The 20379-nt window shown below is 36.4% G+C and overlaps 1 protein-coding gene across 5 annotated transcripts in view; it reads right to left on the bottom strand.

The window, feature by feature from the left end:
* Positions 1-20379, bottom strand: part of PHKB (phosphorylase kinase regulatory subunit beta) — a 220438-nt gene that overhangs the window by 31900 nt on the left and 168159 nt on the right. For 3 of the 5 annotated variants that reach the window (XM_065925271.1, XM_065925267.1, XM_065925269.1), the window contains 10 exons: positions 17751-17834; positions 17177-17281; positions 15942-16024; positions 15363-15453; positions 10230-10291; positions 9982-10144; positions 8778-8859; positions 6709-6766; positions 4447-4537; positions 1389-1591 (listed from right to left, as the gene is read on the bottom strand). In XM_065925271.1, the coding sequence (XP_065781343.1) occupies positions 1389-1591; positions 4447-4537; positions 6709-6766; positions 8778-8859; positions 9982-10144; positions 10230-10291; positions 15363-15453; positions 15942-16024; positions 17177-17281; positions 17751-17834 (1022 nt within the window). Of the gene's footprint in view, positions 1-1388; positions 1592-4446; positions 4538-5468; positions 5560-6708; positions 6767-8777; positions 8860-9981; positions 10145-10229; positions 10292-15362; positions 15454-15941; positions 16025-17176; positions 17282-17750; positions 17835-20379 lie in introns of all 5 variants that reach the window. The other 2 variants (XM_065925268.1, XM_065925270.1) reach the window with 1 other exon arrangement.

Genomic DNA, 20379 nt, shown 5'->3' with positions numbered 1-20379 from the left:
AATTTTAAAAGGTTGGTTTTATTTTTTTTTTTACATTTCCTGATATTTCATTGTTAGTATAAATGAATGCAATCAATCCCTGAATGTTAATTTTTAACATTTTTAACATCTTGTCTCTTGATACTGAGCTGAATTCATTTATTAGACCTAGTAATTTTTGTGGAGTCCTTGTGTACGTGTGTTAGTCACTCAGTTGTGTCTGACTCTTTGTGACCCCATGGACTATAGCTCACAGGCTCCTCTGTCCATGAAATTCTTCAGGCAAGAATATTGGAGTGGGTAGCCATTCCCTTCTCCACGAGATTTTCTTGACCCAGGGACTGAACCTGGGTTTTCCATATTGCAGGTGGATTCTTTACCATCTGAGCCACAAGGGAAGCCCATTGAGTCCTTAGGGTTTTCTCTATATAGTAACATGTCTGCATAGAATGACAAATTTTACGTCTTTTCTTCCAATTTGGATACCTTTTATTTCTTTTTCTTGTCTGATTGCTGTGGCTAGGATACATATTCTTATCAAATATTTGAGGAACAGTCTCCAAATTGGCCATATACTAGGTTACTCTATATGCTCAAGTATTACTTGATTTTTTACAATTAGAACATATTTATGTGATATTTGTACAAAAATGTTTTAAAAAATGAAAAGAAGGACTTATATGCAGTTGTGATAGGCTTTTTAAACATATTACCTTGTTTCATCTCACATAAAACAGTGAGAGTTGGAGGGAGGTTCAGCCAGTTGACCCCAGGCTACTGAGATGATGAGCACGGGTGAGGACAGGCACTCAGTTCTGCCAGATGTCAGAGCCTGGTCACATGCCTTACTGTGCTGCCTCACAAAACGCTTGATTAAGAACATTCAAGATTTCCAGAGCCTTACTTTCAATTTCTCCAAAGAGAACACTTATGATTTTAAGGATGAAAAATCAGATTTTGGTGGGAAACAGATGCAGAAGAATATTCTTAAAAGGACCAAATTTTTATCTAAGTGTGTCTTTTTGACATCTAGCTTTACTAAAAAAAAATCATTTTACTCTTAAGGCTTATTCACTTTATAGGAATTTTTACAAGTATTGGGCATAGTGGGGGGTGTTGTTTATTTTTTGTTTTTTTTTTTAACATGATACAACTGTTTAAACCTCCTTGTGTTTGATTTTATTAGAGAACAGAGTTACTTCACTATTTCTCATATGGGAGTCAAATAAACAACAGACATTTTTCAGGCCACTAGTATTTATTTCTTCACATCACCAGATGTTTTCTCTATGACTTAGGGGAAGAAACACTTTCCTAAAAACCCATCAGATCTGAGGCAGTACTTCACTCAGAGAGACTGAAGACAACCTAAACAATTCTCTTTATGCAAATGCAAAGTATTTACTCACCCAATTCGTATTTTCAGCATGCCACTGAATAATTCTGGGTTATTGGAGATGATCCAGCCAATATGGATGACCAGTTCTTGCTGAATTACTGCCTCCCTCTCATCATGGGTATTACACTTATAATAGATGATGTTCTTAATCACTCCCGGAGACAAAGGATTAGAGATAACTTCTTCTTCATGCCCAAAGGCACCCAGAGTTACCTATGGGTGGCAGAATTTTATTGTAAAAATTTCCTAGCTACTAATAGATAAAAAAGAAAATTAAAGGCTCAGGATGACTGGCAGCCTGAAATTACTCTATGCAAGCTAGGGAATTGGGTAGAATAACTGCTCCTGCTATTTATTAAAATAGCCTTCAAAGCATGACTCCCATTGGAGTTCATGATGGTTCAGTCTCATCTAAAATACAAGGGCAGGTGAGGGTCCCAGCTCGGGGAATGAAGGTGAGTGGATAAAAGCAGGGAAGGAATATAAATAACTATTAAGACAAAATTATTCTGAATGACTTTAGGACCAGAAACTCCTCAGAGAAAACAGTTTTACTTTAGTGCATAGTCTATACAATTTGGTATTTGAGAGTGTGTTCTTCACTTCTTTTATAGTTTCTCATGTGGAAGTTTTTGCTCTTTAACAACACTGTAACTTTTTCAAAGATAGGTATAAGGACATAGTTGTAGTGAAGACCCACTTTTCCTGGCATAGTCAGGTACCCAGTGAGTGCTGAAACACTTTTGGATGTATCTCTGGCCTGTGGAGGGGAGTAAATAAGGCTGCCCACAAGCCGGCGAAATGAGAAAGCACAGAGGAAATGGCAAAGAAAATTCAAAGCCAAAAGTGCTGCTGAGGCTAGGCAAGAGGAATAAATACTCTGCTCCCCCTCTCTCCTCTTGTCTTAGTACTCTGCCACCCAGAAGAGTCTGCATCCCCTCCTTCCTCCTCATTTCCTCTCTCTTCCTTGCACAGGGCACAATTAAAAGAGGCGGGAAAAAGAAGAGGATATCAAAGAGTTCTTGTGTTTTCTGCCATGGGAGCAGAAAGCAGAATAGAGGTCTTCTGCCCCAATTTTGTGATGGACTAAAAACTGAGAATTGCTAGTTTATTGCAACACAAGTGGTATCAACCAGTTAGTCCAAGTGCGATTACTTTTATTAAAATGTCAGCTTGTAAAGAAAAAAACAAACAGAAGGAAGCAATGATGACTAAACCACTATTTCATTCCAGAGAGCTTGAGGTGATCTGAAAGTGCAGAAGTGTAGAAACAGCATGACTTCAGTTCTCAGGGTGGCATTTCATAAATGAGCAAAGGCAAACTCGGGATGCTCCATTTTTACTTCCTCTTTTAAAAAGGTTGAGATGCAGTCAGTGAATAGACTCCATACACCTGGAACAGGGCTGTCAGCCTTCAGGTACCCAACTCTGTAACTGACTGTTTCCCTGGGAGATGTGCTGGTCTGGTGGACAACAGTCCAGTCACAGCCTCAGGATAGGTTCCAAGGCGCTAGGATTTTGATCTGGGGAACACAGTCTCAGGATCATAGGCAGCAATCACCCTCTAGGTAGTGCACAGAATGGACATGAACAACCGTAACCTACCAAATCCCTCTCCAATTGCCAGATGCCAGTTACCTCAGAGATCTCCAAAACCTTCTCACTCATTCAAATGTCACAGAGTTAACTGTATTTTCAGATATACTACAGGGGCCTAAAATCCAAGGAAAAATAGCTTCCCAAAGCCTGTTTACTCTCTTTAAGAGGTGGCTCAGTCCAAGGCAAAAATACAGAACTCTGTGGCTGGATCTGAGGATTGCAATGAGAAAAGGCATCCAATAAGTTACTACCTGTGCCTTGGTCTATTTTGCTGATGAAGAAGGATGAAAATTCTTTTAATAACTTGGATAATAATATATATGAAATATGTATATATATAATATATATATTATAATAATATAGATGAAAATATAATGTAATGTATATGATGAGATTTAAATTTTTTCTCAGGAATTTTATTAGTACAATAATTTTTAGTTATTAAATATTACAGAATAGGATAATTTATTCTTTCAACATTTCAAAACTTTGATGTCAAGATGAAATAATTTCAATTTTAATGAACTAAGAGCCCTGAGATATGAACAATGGGTTGATTCCATCAAAGAGGGTTAAAGTTTTTTGCATTATTAAAGCTTATTATATCCCTAGGTTAATTGTCAGGAAGACATGATAAAGCACACATATTCCCAAAGAAGAGATAGAAAGCACACAGCTTTTCATTCCAATCAAATGATGATTCAGCCAAATAATTAGAGCTTACAGAAAAACAAAAAATGAGCAGCCATATCCCACTCCACATACCCACATGCACAGGCTCAATTCAATCCACATTCACCAAGTGCCTCTACAAGACCATGGTGGGCACAAAGGGACAGTGCTGGACAAGACATGGGCCCTGACTTCCAGGGGTTCATGGTCTACCCTGTGAGAGACACACATTCAAATGAACTGGGATCCAGGGCAGTCTGTGAAAAGTGTAACAGGCCTATTTTGAGAACCCAGAGGAGAAAGGGATTGCTAACTGGAGATGGTTTTCTGTGAGAAAGAGTTGGTAAGAGTTGGCCCTGGTGGGAGGGGAGAACCTGGAACGAGATGGGGCCCAGAGGGTTAGGCATCTGAGAGCCAATGCATTTCTAATGGGAAGAAGAGCTCTAGTGAAGTAAAAAGGAGAATGTGCCCTTCACTACTCCCTACCGTTGCCCCACCTATCCTAAGCCTGTCTGGAGTGCTTTAGTAGGTGTCATACCATTTTCTTTGTCAGTATCTTCACTGATCTCGAGTTAACACGGGAGCTTAAAATTCAATCTCTAAGGTGCAGCATAGCTATTCTGTATCTGTGCTTCTTTAGGACTAGATTTTGCTTGGGGAAGCAGCCTTCTGTAGAAATGCCTGAGCCACTGTAAATGTGGTTGTGAGAGATGCTGAGGCTTGCCAGATTTAAAAGCCAGGGTCCTACCCAGAAATCTTTGTGACTGTGACCAAGAGTCTGAAAATCAGCTACTTACCTGTTTGCCCTGCACTAAAACATTAGTAATGGATGGGGCCAGGCTGTCCACTAGTTTACTTAAAAGACTTGCTGCATGGCGCACCACCGACCTGGGGGCAAAGAAGAGAGCACGCCAGAGGTTGACAAATCTAAATGATGAATGAATGGGCCCCTGAGTGGGGGAATTAAAAAGCCTGCACAATTAGGTCCTCACTTAATAATATGGCTGAAACACTGATCCCAAGACACTGGACCTCACAGCTGAAATCTTCCAGACTGTAGGACTATCCAGAATTAGGGAGGGATAGCTTCACCCTCACCTCTGCCACCAGCATTATTCCTGCCATTAACAACTTAAAGAGAAAGAAAAGGAAGCCTAACTATCCCTTTGTCAGGGAATGGTGTAGGAGGAAGAATTGATTATTCTGATTTTGTATTAAAAATTTTATCATTAAGACTGTCACGGGTACATGACACTATTCCTATAACCACTTTAAATCAAGTTTACTTTGGTGCCTAGTAACCAAATCCCTGGATTAGGGAATTCGCTTAGTACTCAATTTTAGGAAGTGATACAATGAGATACCAGCGTTGTTTTTTTTTGTTTTTCCTTGCCAGAATGTTGAAGGAAGTAATTCACACTACTATTTTAACATTTCTGAAAAAGTCTTAGACTGTAAGAACAGATTTTTAAGCACAGCACATGCAATACATAAAACATTTTCCCCCCATCAAAAGTAAAAATCCATGTGGAACTTTCAGATGGAGAAAATAAAATTAAAATGTAGGTTTAAAGGTGTTTCCTTGTATTTCAGGATATCCATGGAAGTTGACCTATAAAAAACACGTTGCTTAATCTCAACATAGATGAACTAGTAGAAAATTCAGTCATATCTGAAAAGTTAGTGAAACAAACACTTCCTACTTTTAGAGAAGCTTCCACCCACACACTATAAGATCAAAAGACATATTTAACCCTGAGAACGCAAATAAGCCCACACATTTCAAGCAGCTGGAGTTTTGACAATTTGTGCATGTTACCTGTTTCCCATGTACCAGAAAAGTAGTAATGTGTGGGGCTATAGAGGAAGAAAATTTCTGGGTAAATGCAGCCCCGTAGCGTACCGCCAACCTGGTTGTGTCAGTGGAAAGCCATAAAAGGGAAAATACAGTAAATAAAACTTACAGGAGTTTGTTCTTTTAAACATAACAGTCAGGACTTTAAATGTTTGCTAATGATTTATCTAAAATACAAGTATTAAACATAAAGTAAAAGTAGGTTTGTTTAACCGAAGATTATAGACCAGATTTGAAATTTACTGACTAAAAAGCAACATCTATTTGTTTGCACGCCTTACTGTGCTGAGAACTTACAGCAAAAATCTGAGACTTAACCACAGGGTTATTACATAATTTCTTCTTGACTGGAATAGTATATTTACTAAAAATTAGAGTTGAAATACTGCTAAGAGATGTTTTGTCTAATCCTTTTATTTTAGAGATTAGAAAACTGAGCTTCATTGAAGTGAAGGGAGTTTCTTATGACATGACACTTTCTTGAGATTTCTTTTTTCAAAATTAGATAATAATGGGTTATTATTAGATAATAATATATATCTGTATATTTATAAACTATTAATTTCCAAAATGTTAGATTCTGCTAGTAGAACTGTTAGAATTGCTTCAAAAATGCAGAGGGCGTGCATTTAGGCATACCTACCCCATTGTGAATGTAAACAACCTTAGCTCAACTTACCTAAGTTTTCCTCAGTCTCTAGGAAGAGACTACCTCTGCAGAACATATCAGTTACTTTTTATGCAGTAACTACAATCATTAGGATTCATTAAACTTTAGCCATGAGAGAACTGTCTTCTAAGTATATTATATTTTGCTTGTATAAACAAAACACTGGTCTCTTCATGACCCTATATAACAGAACAAGTTTCCAAAATACAAATTAGAACCTAAAGCACCTTGCTGCAACAGAGGAGGTGCAGGATAGGAAACAGTCATTAGAACACCATGCCAGTGCATCCTCTCCAGGTTCTATTCCTACAGATGTCTTTACTCCCAGACATGCTTTTAATATCTTGGAAGAGTCAAGATAAAATGCAATGCAGGCAGATCCTTAGAAAGTAGGCACTCACAGGGCTGCAACCTCGGAACTTAAAAGGGAAAATTAGAATGACTAGCCACCTTTAACACTGGTCCATTATCTTTAGGATACTGAATATGATAACACAATTAAAAAAACATAATGACAAGGACGCTAATACGAACCAAAGTTTTTTGCTGCCAGCTCTTCTATAGACTCTCTCAATGTGATCAGAAACAGTACCTAGACATTGGATAATAGAGTCTTTGTTGAAAAAAGCTTTAATTAAATGTATAACATTTATTCTCCTTAAAAAACCTGACATAATTAAATATGTAACCCAAAAATATAGTGTGAATGTCCCCAGTCCTTGTTACTACGTAGTTTGAGTATATGATTTTGATGAATATTTTATTTCTTGAAATTTATTGTTTTCTTAATATACAATCAATATATTTAACAAATAAAAATGTTATTTTAATTTACTACAGAAAATAAAAAACAGAATATAGCAAATTGAACAAAATACTGTAGACTCTGAATATATATAACTCTTCATTTATTTGTTCAAAAAATGTTGTGATGTTTCTGTGTATGATCAGAAACCAAACAAGGGTAAAGAACAGTATCTTTATCGTTTTACCCTGAACTTATTTTTATAGCTTTATAGCAAGTTGGATAAAATTATACTCAGATTCTGCAGATGCTTATGATTTTTAATACATAAGGTTTCACAGATTTAAAACATGTAAAGTTTTTTAAATATCTAAGTAACAGATGAATATTATTCCCAAGCTTAAAAAATGGTTTGAAAAATAATTCTCTTGACATTTTCATTGTAAACATTTTTTTTTGGTAAACTATTTTATACAAATTGTTTTATTTTAAAGCACTACTAAAATACATGTGTACATGCTAAGTTTACCCTTCAGTCATGTCCGACTGTTTGCAACCCTATGGACTGTAGCCCAGCAGGCTCTTCTGTCCATGGGATTTTCCAGGCAAGAATACAGGAGTAGGTTGCCATGCCCTCCTCTAGGGGATCTTCTTGACCCAAGGATCAAACTGGCATCTCTTATGTCTCCTGCATTGGCAAGCAGGTTCTTTTACCACAACTGTCACCTGGGAAGCCTACTACTAAAATAACCATTCTGAATTATAAGTTCCTAACGAAATGTTTGCTTTTTAATGATCCCATTGTTTTAAAGTATAAATTCTGATAAATGTCCTCAATATAACTGGGATCCTTTTTACACTTTGAGTTTCAAGATTAATTAGAAACAGGAAAGATTCTGTTTGAAATTTGCTTAGAGTTCTTCTTCTGCCTTTATTAAGTTAAAATATTAAGACTATTTAGTTCACTGTATAATACTCAAGAAAGTTGTCTCTTAGCTACAATAATGTAAAAACTAAGTAGACCTTAGTTTGTTTATCTGAATTGCTTACCTGAATAAACAATTATGTTTAGTTCACTACCAGAACTATAAATCTTATTAATTACATCGCTGTTTAGAATATCAACTCAATTTTTAATTCTAACCAAATCAAAATGCCTCATTGGACAGAGGACTTTCAGATGAGCCAAAAATTTTGGGTAGTTAGATATTAAATACTTGAAATGTATCCTATATTATTCTGTATTATAAAATGCCAGAAGTAGACCATGATGTAGAATTCAAAGATTCCTTAGAGTAGTGATTCAACATATGAATGTAGATTTCAGGGATAACTGGGTTTCAGCCTTAATGCACAGTGGACACAAACACAATTAAAAATGACGTTTTCGTAAACAATCTTAACAGTGCAATTCTATTAAATGCCATGTTCCATTCCAAATGGCTGCTGCAGACCATGAAGGAGCTAATTCTTATGGCTATAATGATTCAGTATTGTTCTTAAAAACATACAGAGAAATAAAAGTGGAAATAGAAACTGTCAATAAACAACTATGGAGTCATCAGAGGCTAACAGTCACTGGCAGAATCCAGGCTCCAACACCACTGAGATAATCAGACAAACAAATAAGCATTACTGCATGAAAGCAATTCAGGAGTTCATACATCAGTTTATTCCACTCTAGGGGTATAATGAACATTTTCTTTTTAAAAAACTTCTAACTTTTAAAAGTTAAAAAAGAAAGATTTACTAGAGAAGAAAATAACTTGTAACAGTTTAGTGCATGTTCATTATGCATTTTTGATATATGCTCAAAAATAGGTCTTTTTATTTAAAATGTTCTCTTAGATAATCTTACCTTCCTTTGTGATGAAGTGGAGGCCTTCTCTTTTGAGCAGTATACCCAGTAGGATGGTTTGGCTAGCCAGACAACTACAGTCCTGAAAATATAAATCCCTATGAGTAACTGGAATGAAATGGGTACAGAAATTACCAAAGGGAGTAACTAATCATGAAACCTCATGATGCAAGGAGGAAATATTCTGCTATGCAACTGAGAAAAGATTAAATGTCACTGATATATTACCAGGCATAAGACGACATTATACAACTATTTATTTTAGCTATCTTGGAAACAGTGGGTAGACAAGCAGGCTTCCTTGGGTAGCAGAATTTAATAATCAAAATTTCCAGGAAATAAGATGAGTAGTGAATAGAAAATATGTTGTCTATAAGCATTAACACTGATGTTTTCACCCTCTGAAAGATTGGGCCAAGTTATTTATTCGCTCCTTTTTTGACTTTACTTGTTCATAAATGGGAGACCACGTTGTTACCGACCCATTGTGGAGAGGAGGATGAAAGAAGGGGACATGTGTAAGCTGCTTATTATATGTGTCATGTTTTATGCCTACTAGATCATATTCATGCTTATATAGATTTACAGGTAGTAACGATCAATCACAAGAACTGATATCTGGCAGGCTATATATTTAGCCTACTCAACTTTGGATGGTCCAATAAAATGTCACTGTGTTTATAGCTCTACCATCAGAATTATATTTCCTTTGATAGGTACTATACTCTACATCCTCACCCCTCCTCCTCTAAAATGCAAATAACCTCAGGGAAGGGATTAATACTAGGTTGCCAACATAATATTTATATGGATGTAGTTATAGGACTGATTTCTTCATTGACTGGAGAGAGTCAAAGTAAGCATGACCTAAATACTGAGGCAGGAGAGAAGGCCCAGACTGGGAAAAGAGGAGAAAGGGCACTGAAAGAGAAATCTAGAGATCCCCAAAGCAACTATACTTCTTCAATGGGATATTCAATACTTTCATACCTAAGACAACCCATTTTAAGCATCTTAGAGACATTAACGCTAATATTAGATGATGAGAACTACTTCTCATTACTGCCTCAGTTATAGACAGGCCATCTACTTCCAGGCTAATTGCTACCTTCTCTGGGAGGACAAAGAGAAATATGGTTTGCCCCTGGCAGTTCCTGCTCTGTCAACCCCACTCAGGGTCATGTGGGAATTGCATCTTCCTCACATTCAGTTTTTGAAGAATTTCATGGGTGGGTTTGTTTCTCCATTCAGTTATGGTAACATCTGGCTTCTGTTCCTGTTCAGGAACATTGGAGGTGCTGCTTTGTCGTTTGACTTTTGAATGTTTGGGAACTTCTAATTCCTCAAAACTCTTAAATTCTGGAAGCCTAGAATTTAAAAGAAAAAGTTTCATATTTCATGCATTCCTAATGTAATCTCAAGAAACACAATAAATAACCTAAAGGAACTTACTCTTCTATTTCACTGATTCGTAAGAAGTCAAGTTGTTCAACCACAGCTCCAGATATTAGTGTCTGAAATGCGATTGAGAAAACATTCATAACTCTTAAATTTATCAAGCAATAACGTTATGATTTATGCACATACTATTCTGTAAGTATACAATACTTTTAAAAAAAGTTTACTTAAAAAATAGACATGATTGTTAAGTAATTTCTTAAAATGAACATTCTAAAATCAGACAGATTTTCACATACAATAAACCCCACTGAAACAAACATAAACATCAAGCTACAAGTTCATGAATTATAATAAATAGCAGAATCAGATGAAATGTTTTTCCTTTCTATCCTCTTATTTATAAGTTCAATTAAAAACTCAGAACTTATTAAACTGCTAAAAGACAAAAATTTGATATTTTAAAAAAACATGAAATATTAAAACTGTATTCAGAAAATATAATGTGAAATTCCTCTTTGGATTTGGCTACCATGACCAACCTAGACAGCATATTAAAAAGCAGAGACATTACTTTGTCAAAAAAGTTCTGTCTAGCCAAGGCTATGGTTTTTCCAGTAGTCATGTATAGATGTGAGAGTTGGACTATAAAGAAAGCTGAGCGCCGAAGAATTGATGCTTCTGAACCGTGGTGTTGGAGAAGACTCTTGAGAGTCCCTTGGACTCCATGGAGATCCAATCAGTCCATCCTAAAGGAGATCAGTCCTGGGTGTTTATTGGAAGGACTGATGTTGACGCTGAAACGCCAATACTTTGGCCACCTGATGTGAAGAGCTGACTCATTGGAAAAGACCCTGATGCTGGGAAGGATTGAGAGCAGGAGGAGAAGGGGATGACAGAGGATGAGATGGTTGGATGGCATCACCAACTCAATGGACATGGGTTTGGGTAGACTCCAGGAGTCGGTGATGGACAGGGAGGCCTGGCATGCTGTGGTTCATGGGGTCGCAGAATTGGACACGACTGAGCGACTGAACTGAATATATTTCAAGGCTATGCAATGATAAGAGACTGCCAAATCTCCTTTTTTCAGGATCATGAAGTTATTGATTATCTAGGCCAGTGCTTCTCTATATTCTGGCAATCAATATTTGGTCATTTTATATCCCATTGTGTGTGTGTTAGTTGCTCAGTCATGTCCAACTCTGCGACCCCGTGAACTATAGCCCGCCAGGCTCCTCTGTCCATGGGATTCTCCAGGCAAGAAAACTGGAATGGGTTGCCATGCCCTCCTCCAGGGTACCTTCCTGACCCAGGAATTGAACCCAGGTCTGCCTGCATTGTAGACAGCTTCTTTACCGTTTGAGCTACCAGAGAACCCCTTGAGGAAACTAAATGAGGCCAAACTTGAACATAATAGTTGCTTGTCAGTGGTTCATGTATAAATGAGTGATAACCCACAATGATTTTTAGCACTAAGTGTCACTTCTAAATATCTGATGAATTGTCAGATAAAAGTGAGAAATATACTGGCTAGGAAACAAGCCACAGTTACTTTAAAAATAAGGTAATTATTTAATCAAAACTGTGTTACATATATTACTTTCTCTATTTTCTCCTGTTTGTTTCAAATGTGAAATAATAGGATTTAGGGAATGTTACTCTTGTTGGCTAACCACCAGAGTTGTGCTGCCTTCTCTTCTAGTGAAAATTCATAAAGTAGATGATCAACAAATACCCACTACAAATGGCAGAATGAACATGTTACCAATCATACTAAAGGCTCCTTGCAGAATCTAAATGAGAAAGCCCAAACATGCACCTAATTTGCACATTTTTATGTGGCCCAGCCACAGTTAGGGTCTGAGAGGAGAGTCTGTGTCTGGGCAGAGGGCAGTGCCAAGCAAAACTGAGGTCTACACAGTGATATTTCCTAAGATGCAGACTTAACCCTAAACATCTTGCTCTACAGCTAATTAATTTGTTAGACAAATATTTACTGAACACATATATGCCAAGCACTATGCTACGTATTAAAGATACAGCATGAACAAAATATCCATAATATACATTAATTCAACTCACAAAGTAAATGCTACTTTGAATTAACAGATAAGTTGTAGATTTCGTTAATAGTCTACAGAGTTTTTGATTTACAAAATTTAGTTGGTTGCAGAGGCTCCTACACTATTTTTTTTAGTTGAATTAAAGTTGTAAAATATTATATGTTATAGGTATACAATGCAGTGATTCATAATTTTTAAAGGTTATACTCCATGTGTAGGTATTATAAAATCTTGGCTAGTTTTATAAAAAGTATTGCAATTATTTTGCTAGGCATTAATACTTTAGCTCTGATGGTAATTAAATAACTTAATATTTACAAATAAATGTGTCAAATGCAATACAGTATTCAAAAAGGTATCCTGCTCAATGATATTCAATTATATACCCCAAGGTCCTCTCCAACTGAACATACCACCAAAGACTGTACTCCATCCATTTATTCTGAATCCCTATCTGGCCTTATCTTTGGTTTTGCTCTCCTACTAAAATAAGTCTCATGAGATCAGGTACTCTGTATATTTTTTTTCACCATTATATCTCCACTGTCTAGAGAGGGCACTAAGTAAGTATTTGTTGAATCAAGGAACCAATATTTACATATTTCTTAGAGAGAACAGTAGTGAGCAGAATACTCTGGGAATGCAGAGATGAGTAAAGCCTGGACTAATAAAGAGTTTTCAATCCACACAGGGAAGCAGGCACAAGAAACTAGTTCTACCTAAAATAAGAGCTATAGCAAAAATCAAGGAAAATGCCACAGAAACACACTGGAAGGAGAAATTAATTCCAGACTTGGAGACTTCACTAAAGAGGTGAGATTGATCTAAGTTATAAAATTAAAGTATAACTTAGAAGGAAAAAAAAAAGAAAAAAAGCAGTTCTAGAATAGAATAATAGCATGAACAGGGAAAAAAATATATCACATTAAAGATTTGGAAAGTACCCAGTACTCTTGGAGTGGAAAGCAGGACTGAGAATTAACTGCATGAAGACATGTCCTGGGTGATGAAGCTAGTAAGTGATGCTGAGGCCCAGTGAAGAGACAGACTATAGACCATGGGCTGAAGACATTTGAAAGAGCCTTAAATAAAGGCCCAGAGAAGTACACAGGTGTCATTTCCATTTCCTATACTAAAGAGAAGACAAAGGTTGGTTTTAGGGTGTGAAGGGTTGTTTAATGGGTACAGTGTTTCGGTTTTACAAGACGAAAAGAGGCTTATTCTCTGGTTAAGACTGTACTCAAGGGTTTAGTGCACAGCAGAGAGCAGAAGATATAAAGATTAAGTAATAGCTTAAGTGAAAGACTCATAAATGAATTGATTAAAAATTGGAAACCTGTCATTTAAGTCCAAGATGTAGATACGAACAAAGGCTTCACTGCTTAGTGGTGAGAAGCTGTTTACCCATTGTTCCGACTTTCAAAGTGCAGTGTTGCACAAACTCATGGTCTAGCATCTATGCTGTTAGGATTAAGCCACTTGTGTTGCTTATGTGAAAATAATCTGTGCTGTTGTAAGTATCCTGTACAATCTGATAACGTACCATTTTACTGTCTTCTGAATCTGCACTGGTAGAAAGCAACAACTTGCAAAACAGGTGTCCCAATGAGAGATGTTTCTGATACTACACAGAACAGTGCAATACCCCTGGCTCCTTAACCCAACTCTGCTCTCAGGACGCAGAAGCAAAATGTACATCCTTCAAGCAGAAGGCTAGATGTTTATTTTCTGGGAACTTGAAAAATCCAGAAGAAAAAAACATCCAGATATCAGCACCTGGGGTTTTCCCCAGCAAAAATGGTCCTTGCTACTAGCCCACCTTATAAGTAAATTCACCATGACAGTGATCCTTGTTCCCAAACACACAGCTTCCAATAAACTTTTTATTTTTTCACTCTTAAATATAAAGGGATAGCTGACAAATGACTCCAATATGAAAGACTGAGCCCCCCCGAAAACAGAGAAAAGAAACCTGAGATAATGTACAAAGGAAAGATATCTAAAGCTCTCCTGTTAATATTCTTAGAAGGATAAGACAAAATGTAATATTCAGAAAAAAGGACAAGATACTATAAAAGAGAAAATTAAAAATAAGATAGCTAAAACACAAAAATCAACAGAGGAGCTACATGCTAAATATCAAGGAAATTGCCCCAGAAAGCATTACATACAAAAAGACAAAATAAAAAATAAGGGGAAAAGATAAAAACTTAGATAAAAATCAATTGAGTATACAAAACACAAGCAATGGTGAATGAGAATGTAAACATGCCATTTACCAGGTTACTTACATAGGTCCCTCTTTATAAATTTTCCTCTTTCTTATTCAATACTGTGCACCTACCACATAAAAGACTATGAAATGATCACAACTTTTTAATGGAAATAAGAAATTTAAGCCCATAATGAACTACAATTTGGATAGTTTATGTTAATGGTCATAAAAGGATATTAAAAAAGAAAAGTATCCTCTCTGGTCTGAGTAATTTTGCAGAACGCGCCTTTAATGTTTGGGAAGACTTCAAAGCCCAGTGATGTTGAAAGAAAGGAGGCTACTCCAGGCAGAGGAAATGGACTGAGCAGAAAGGGGCAGAACCTCAAAAAGCTGAGAACACAGTAATTAAGCTGTATTGGCTGAAGCAGAAAGAATGTTTAGCAGGAGATAATTGTAGGCAGAGAGGCTGCTATGGCTAATAGGGAACCACAAAGGGATTCTCTTATTTAGGAGCTGTGAAAATAAAGCCGTAAAATCTGAATGGAACAAGCATTATCTCCAGGTTAGATGTCACTGCGGGGTAGGGAAAAGAGCACTGGACCAAGGAGTCAAAGAACCTGAGATTATACAGGTCACTTCACCACTCTGGCCTCCAGCTTCCTCAGATGCAAAAGTGAGGTAAGAGATGACCTTTCAAAGTCTAAAATTCTGATGGGAAACCACTGCAATTGCTCAAGCATTAGACTGGAAGGATCAGATAAACAGGGTGGTGACAACGGGAATAGGAAGGTAGATAGAGAATAAAACATTCAGACAAAAACCTTACAAAGAATATAATTAAGAAACACAGTTGATTCTATGGATTAATTGTGCTGGAAAAAGAAACACTGAAATTCAGAAGACTACCTGTAGACGATCAACATGAACTTTGACTCCTCCAACCATTCCTTTCTTAAACGCTGCCAGCATATCTAATATGGGATTGAATCTGCTACCTCTGAAAAATATAAACAGATAAAATGTGCATATAAACAACAGAATGAGAAATTAATAATCCAGTACTAAATGCCCTTTGGAGAAGGCAATGGCACCCCACTCCAGTACTCTTGCCTGGAAAATCCCATGGACAGAGGAGCATGGTAGGCTGTAGTCCACGGGGTCGCTAAGTGTCGGACACGACTGAGCGACTTCCCTTTTACTTTTCACTTTCATGCATTGGAGAAGGAAATGACAACCCACTCCAGTGTTCTTGCCTGGAGAATCCCAGGGACGGGGGAGCCTGATGGGCTGCCGTCTATGGGGTCGCACAGAGTCGGACACTACTGAAGCGACTTAGCAGCAGCAGCAGCAAGTGCCCTTTATATATGCAAACCACTCTGTTACATTCTGAAATGGATATAAAAATGCAAGGAAGCCCTGCTTCCAAAGGGTTCACAGTGATAATCGCAGTGAGATGCATGCACCTCACTTCTTTCATCAACCTACCTTATATTGTCTTCCCGGATGAGAACAAGGAAAAGTGGACGTCCATGCATTTTCCAGTATTGCTTAATAAACTGCAGTGCATTCTATTAAAACATAAGAATGAGATAGGATGCAATGGCACAGTATCTGAGTTGATCAGGATGCTTTAACCATTAGTGGCAAAGAGGCAACAAAACTCTTATATATCAAGATAATTTCACAATCAAACTCTGGATAAGATAGACTACTTAGGGGTAGAAACACTCTAATAACACTCAGGTTAAGCTAGAAATCATTTTGACTTTAAACTTTGTCCTTACAAATAATCAGATCACCAGATCACACATGTCTTAAGGTTGTCTTGTTTGCTTTTTTTTTTTTTTGGAGGCTTAACAAATACAGTTCAAGAGTGGTCTCAGGGAAGGAAAATCAACCCAAGGTTATCATCCAGAAGATTAATCCTCACTCCACAATTTATATTACAGCAGGTAGAAGAGATTGGGCTGAATCTATATATACCATCAGAAACACGGAGAGTTCTTTATTTGACTCAATTTCTATGATCATCATTATCACATCAAACACATACATAACACTTCACTCTGTACCAGGCACTATTCTGAGGGCTCTGCACATATTAACTCCTAATCCAGGACAGTCCTATTCAGTTACACAGATGAGAAAACAGGGACACAGAGAAGTTAACTAATTTGCCCAAGATGACACAGCTGGTAAACAGTGGAGTCAAGATTTTAACCAGTAAATCTGGCTCCAGACTTCATGCTCTGGGACATGACTCTAAGCTTCTCTACTCTGCAAATGGAAAAGGGAATGGGGGAGATTTAAACTGAGTGGGTATTATGAGTTAGGTGAGGTTTTATTTGAAATTCTTTATAAATAAAGTCATTTTGTTAACTCAACTTTTGTTCAAAGAGAGATAAACTTACTGTACTATGAACATGGTCTCCAAAACAGTTTCCCCTCTGCTTTTACTATATATATATATATATATACATCTTTTCATTCCATTTTTGTAGAAGGTAGAACAAATAAAGTCATACAACTTTATATAAAACAGAATACATCTACTACTCTAAGGCTGCAAGTAGTTTAACCCCCATGCAGATGCTGTTTAATTTTCATATTTGATACTGTGTTAATCCAGTAGCACAGGCCCAGGAGCACTTCATTTAACATACGATAAAATCAGTAGAAACAAAATCATCCCATTCAATTAAAAGGCGTTCTGAAGCTACCTTTATGTCATCTATCAGCAGTAAAACATCTTGAGACATGTAGAAATCACTAAGGTCAAAGATGATAGGGTAACAAACCACAGTCTTTCCTAGAATGCGATAAATCTGTAAGAGACAGTAAAAAAAAGTTATATATCCATACACACATATATAAGAAACAGACAAAAGACAAAGGTACAATACACAGTCTTAATAAAAATTAAAACTGATGTTTATTTTGAACAAGCAAATAATCTTATAAATCTACACAATATGAGGAAACTTTAGTTTCTTAATTGAATCAGTATGCTGATAAAGTAGTCCACCTCTATTGTAATGGAAAAATCCTCTGAGTAAATACTACTACAATCAGATATCTTACTATGCTTGGAAATAACAGTGAGATGTGTATTTATTTTTAGAAGAGTTCATGATATCATACAAAACTAAGTATTTACTTGTGGAAAATAATAATTGAGATAATCAGCACAAGTATATGACGAAATGTGCAAATGGATGCACAGCAGCTCAAACATCATTCTAGTCTGTGGTATTACAATCTGAACACTGCTCTACAAAGAAATTTCATGAGCACCTTTGATGTACCAAGGCAGCCAATAGGTCTATCTGGCCTTCCGCAGAGTCCTAATTTTTCATTGATACCCAGATGGAAATAAGCCTGTAAGACACAAATATGTAAATCAGAACCAGACAAAAATTAACGCTTTTCCTTTTTTTGCCCCCTTTTCCCACCTTGACTACTGCCCTGTTAATTTCTGATTTTTCCAAAGAGGCCAGGGAAACTTTCTTTAATGAACTTGCAAGAAAGCAAGACAGCCAATGACATAAACTTAGATTCTGGGGCACTGGGAGATTTGAGAGTGAAACTCTTGAGATCCATTTAGCAATATTCTAAAATTTAGCACTGTTCTTATATCATCATGTCATGAATTTACAACCTACATGGCTCTACCTGATTCACACAAGAACACAGAGACACAAATGCTTTCTATGTGATCAAACTTTTCACTATTTAAAGTTTAAAAAACAGGGCCACATAACTTCTACTAGATTTCCACTTTCAATTATTTCCTACCAACAAGAAAATGTCTTTATTGATTTTTCTGATTATAAGAATTTTATGAAAAATGTAATCCATATCCTACAAGGGAATGGTCCTGTTACTTTCACAATCCCTTAGGCAACAACTCTTTCACTCCGGTATGTATTAAAAGGAGTGTGATTTATCGTATGATCCCTAAAAAACACTGGAAGTATAAAATACGGTTACAGATTTTTAACAGTACATAGATAAATATATACCCATATCATACACATACACACACATGTGCATATATTTACATAAATGGGTTCATATACTATATAATCTGGTATTCCAGTTTTTTTTAATTAGTATTTAATTTAATTACTAATTTAAAATTAGTATTACTTTTCTACAAAGTAAAAACAGACCTGGAATGAACTGGATGTTAATCAGTGCCAGAGGATGAGCGCTTAATCCAATTAAGAGGTCTCCTTACCGTATTTAAGATTAACATGGATTCACCTGATGAAGGTGGCTCCCAATTTTTTGTTATTTCAAAACTAATTCAGTAACCACCTTTGGTCAGTATAGTATTACTTCTGCAGGATAATTTCCCAGACTTGATAGAGTCAAAGAGAATATATATTCTCTTTCAAACATAATGCCAGGTTGGTCACCTTCCAGAAATAATGGACCAATCACATCTACATTAACAGTGCACAGGCCATTTTTGCCACTCTCTTGGGTCACAATGATATTTCATCTTAAAAAACTGTATTCAAATGTTTTGTGGTTGACCATTTTCCTATATATTTAATAGCTATTTGTATATTCTATACATTTTTTCCTTTTATCAAATATTTTACTCAATTTGCTCATCTTCAATGTTGTTATTAAATGTGAGAATGACAGCATATTAATTCAAACATCATCTCAGCATGTGGTATTTCAATCTAAACAATTTTCTGCTAGAAAATTTCACAAGCACCTTTGATGTGCTGGTTGTTTATGCCACCTACAACTAAATTTATTTAAATATGTCAATCACTTCCTTAGTGGCTTTTTGGCACTGGTGTTACTCTAAGATTGGACTCTCCCTTCCAACAGTTGTAAACTGTTCTATTTTTTCTTTTAGTAATTTTATATTTAATTATTAAAAATGTTTAAATCTTTAATCTATCTGGAATTTATTTTTGTACCTAAAGAGAGGCAGAAATCTAACCTAAATTTTCTTAAATGTAAAATAAAACCAACTTATCTTTACACAGTCTACTGACTATGATTTAAACTGATTTCAAGTATCAACCTCAATGTATACACAATTAATGCTATTACCAGAGCTCTCTGTTCATTCTGTCATGATGCACACGTGTATGTCAGAATTAGGTCTGTCTCTCTCCTTTCTGCACTGACTATTCCTAGAGAATGGCACCCCCTGAATTGGCACTGTGCCTAGCATACAGCTGGTGTTCAGGAAATACTTGGCGGATGAATGAGAAAGCAAGTCAATGTCCTCTGGAGCCACATGTACTGTACATATTAATTCTGGAATAGCAGTGGTTTTAGACAAAGCCAACTAGACAGAAAAAGTTCTCTGTAAAGCATTTTATTGTATAGGGTGCACTGAAACTGCAATGCACAGCACTAGATGGGGATGCCCTTCCCTTGTATTTATCTTGGTAGAAAGGTAATCTTTAAATACTACTCTATTACATTAAAAGCAGTTTCCTTAACTTCCTGAACCACAGAAGGTCTATGACAATTAGATGCAGACTGCTCCCTATATTACAGGAGGCAGATAATACTGTCCTTACGTTATATATATTCACACGATTTAATGCACTGAAACATAGGGTAGGGACAAAACCACCCAGAAACACAGAAATACTTCATTCTCTTGGGTTGGCCGAAACTTTTGTTCAATTTTTCTGTAAGATGACTCTAGTAGCACTTAGTTGTCTTTAACTTCACTGAAAACAACTGTTAGATTGTGACAGCTGTCATATCAGTGTGCATTTAAAAAAAAACTTAGCAAATTGGTAAATATTTGTATAGTCATTTTAATATTGAAGATGGAAGGAAAAAAAAAAAAGCAACATTTTCAGCCATTACACTTTATTATTGCAGGAAAAGTAAAAACACAGCTGAAATGCAAGACAGTGTTTGTGCAGTGTATAGA

This window comes from Muntiacus reevesi, chromosome 2, assembly GCF_963930625.1.
Source record: "Muntiacus reevesi chromosome 2, mMunRee1.1, whole genome shotgun sequence".
NCBI classification, from domain to species: Eukaryota; Metazoa; Chordata; class Mammalia; order Artiodactyla; family Cervidae; genus Muntiacus; species Muntiacus reevesi.
This window is presented reverse-complemented; position numbering and strand designations above follow the sequence as displayed.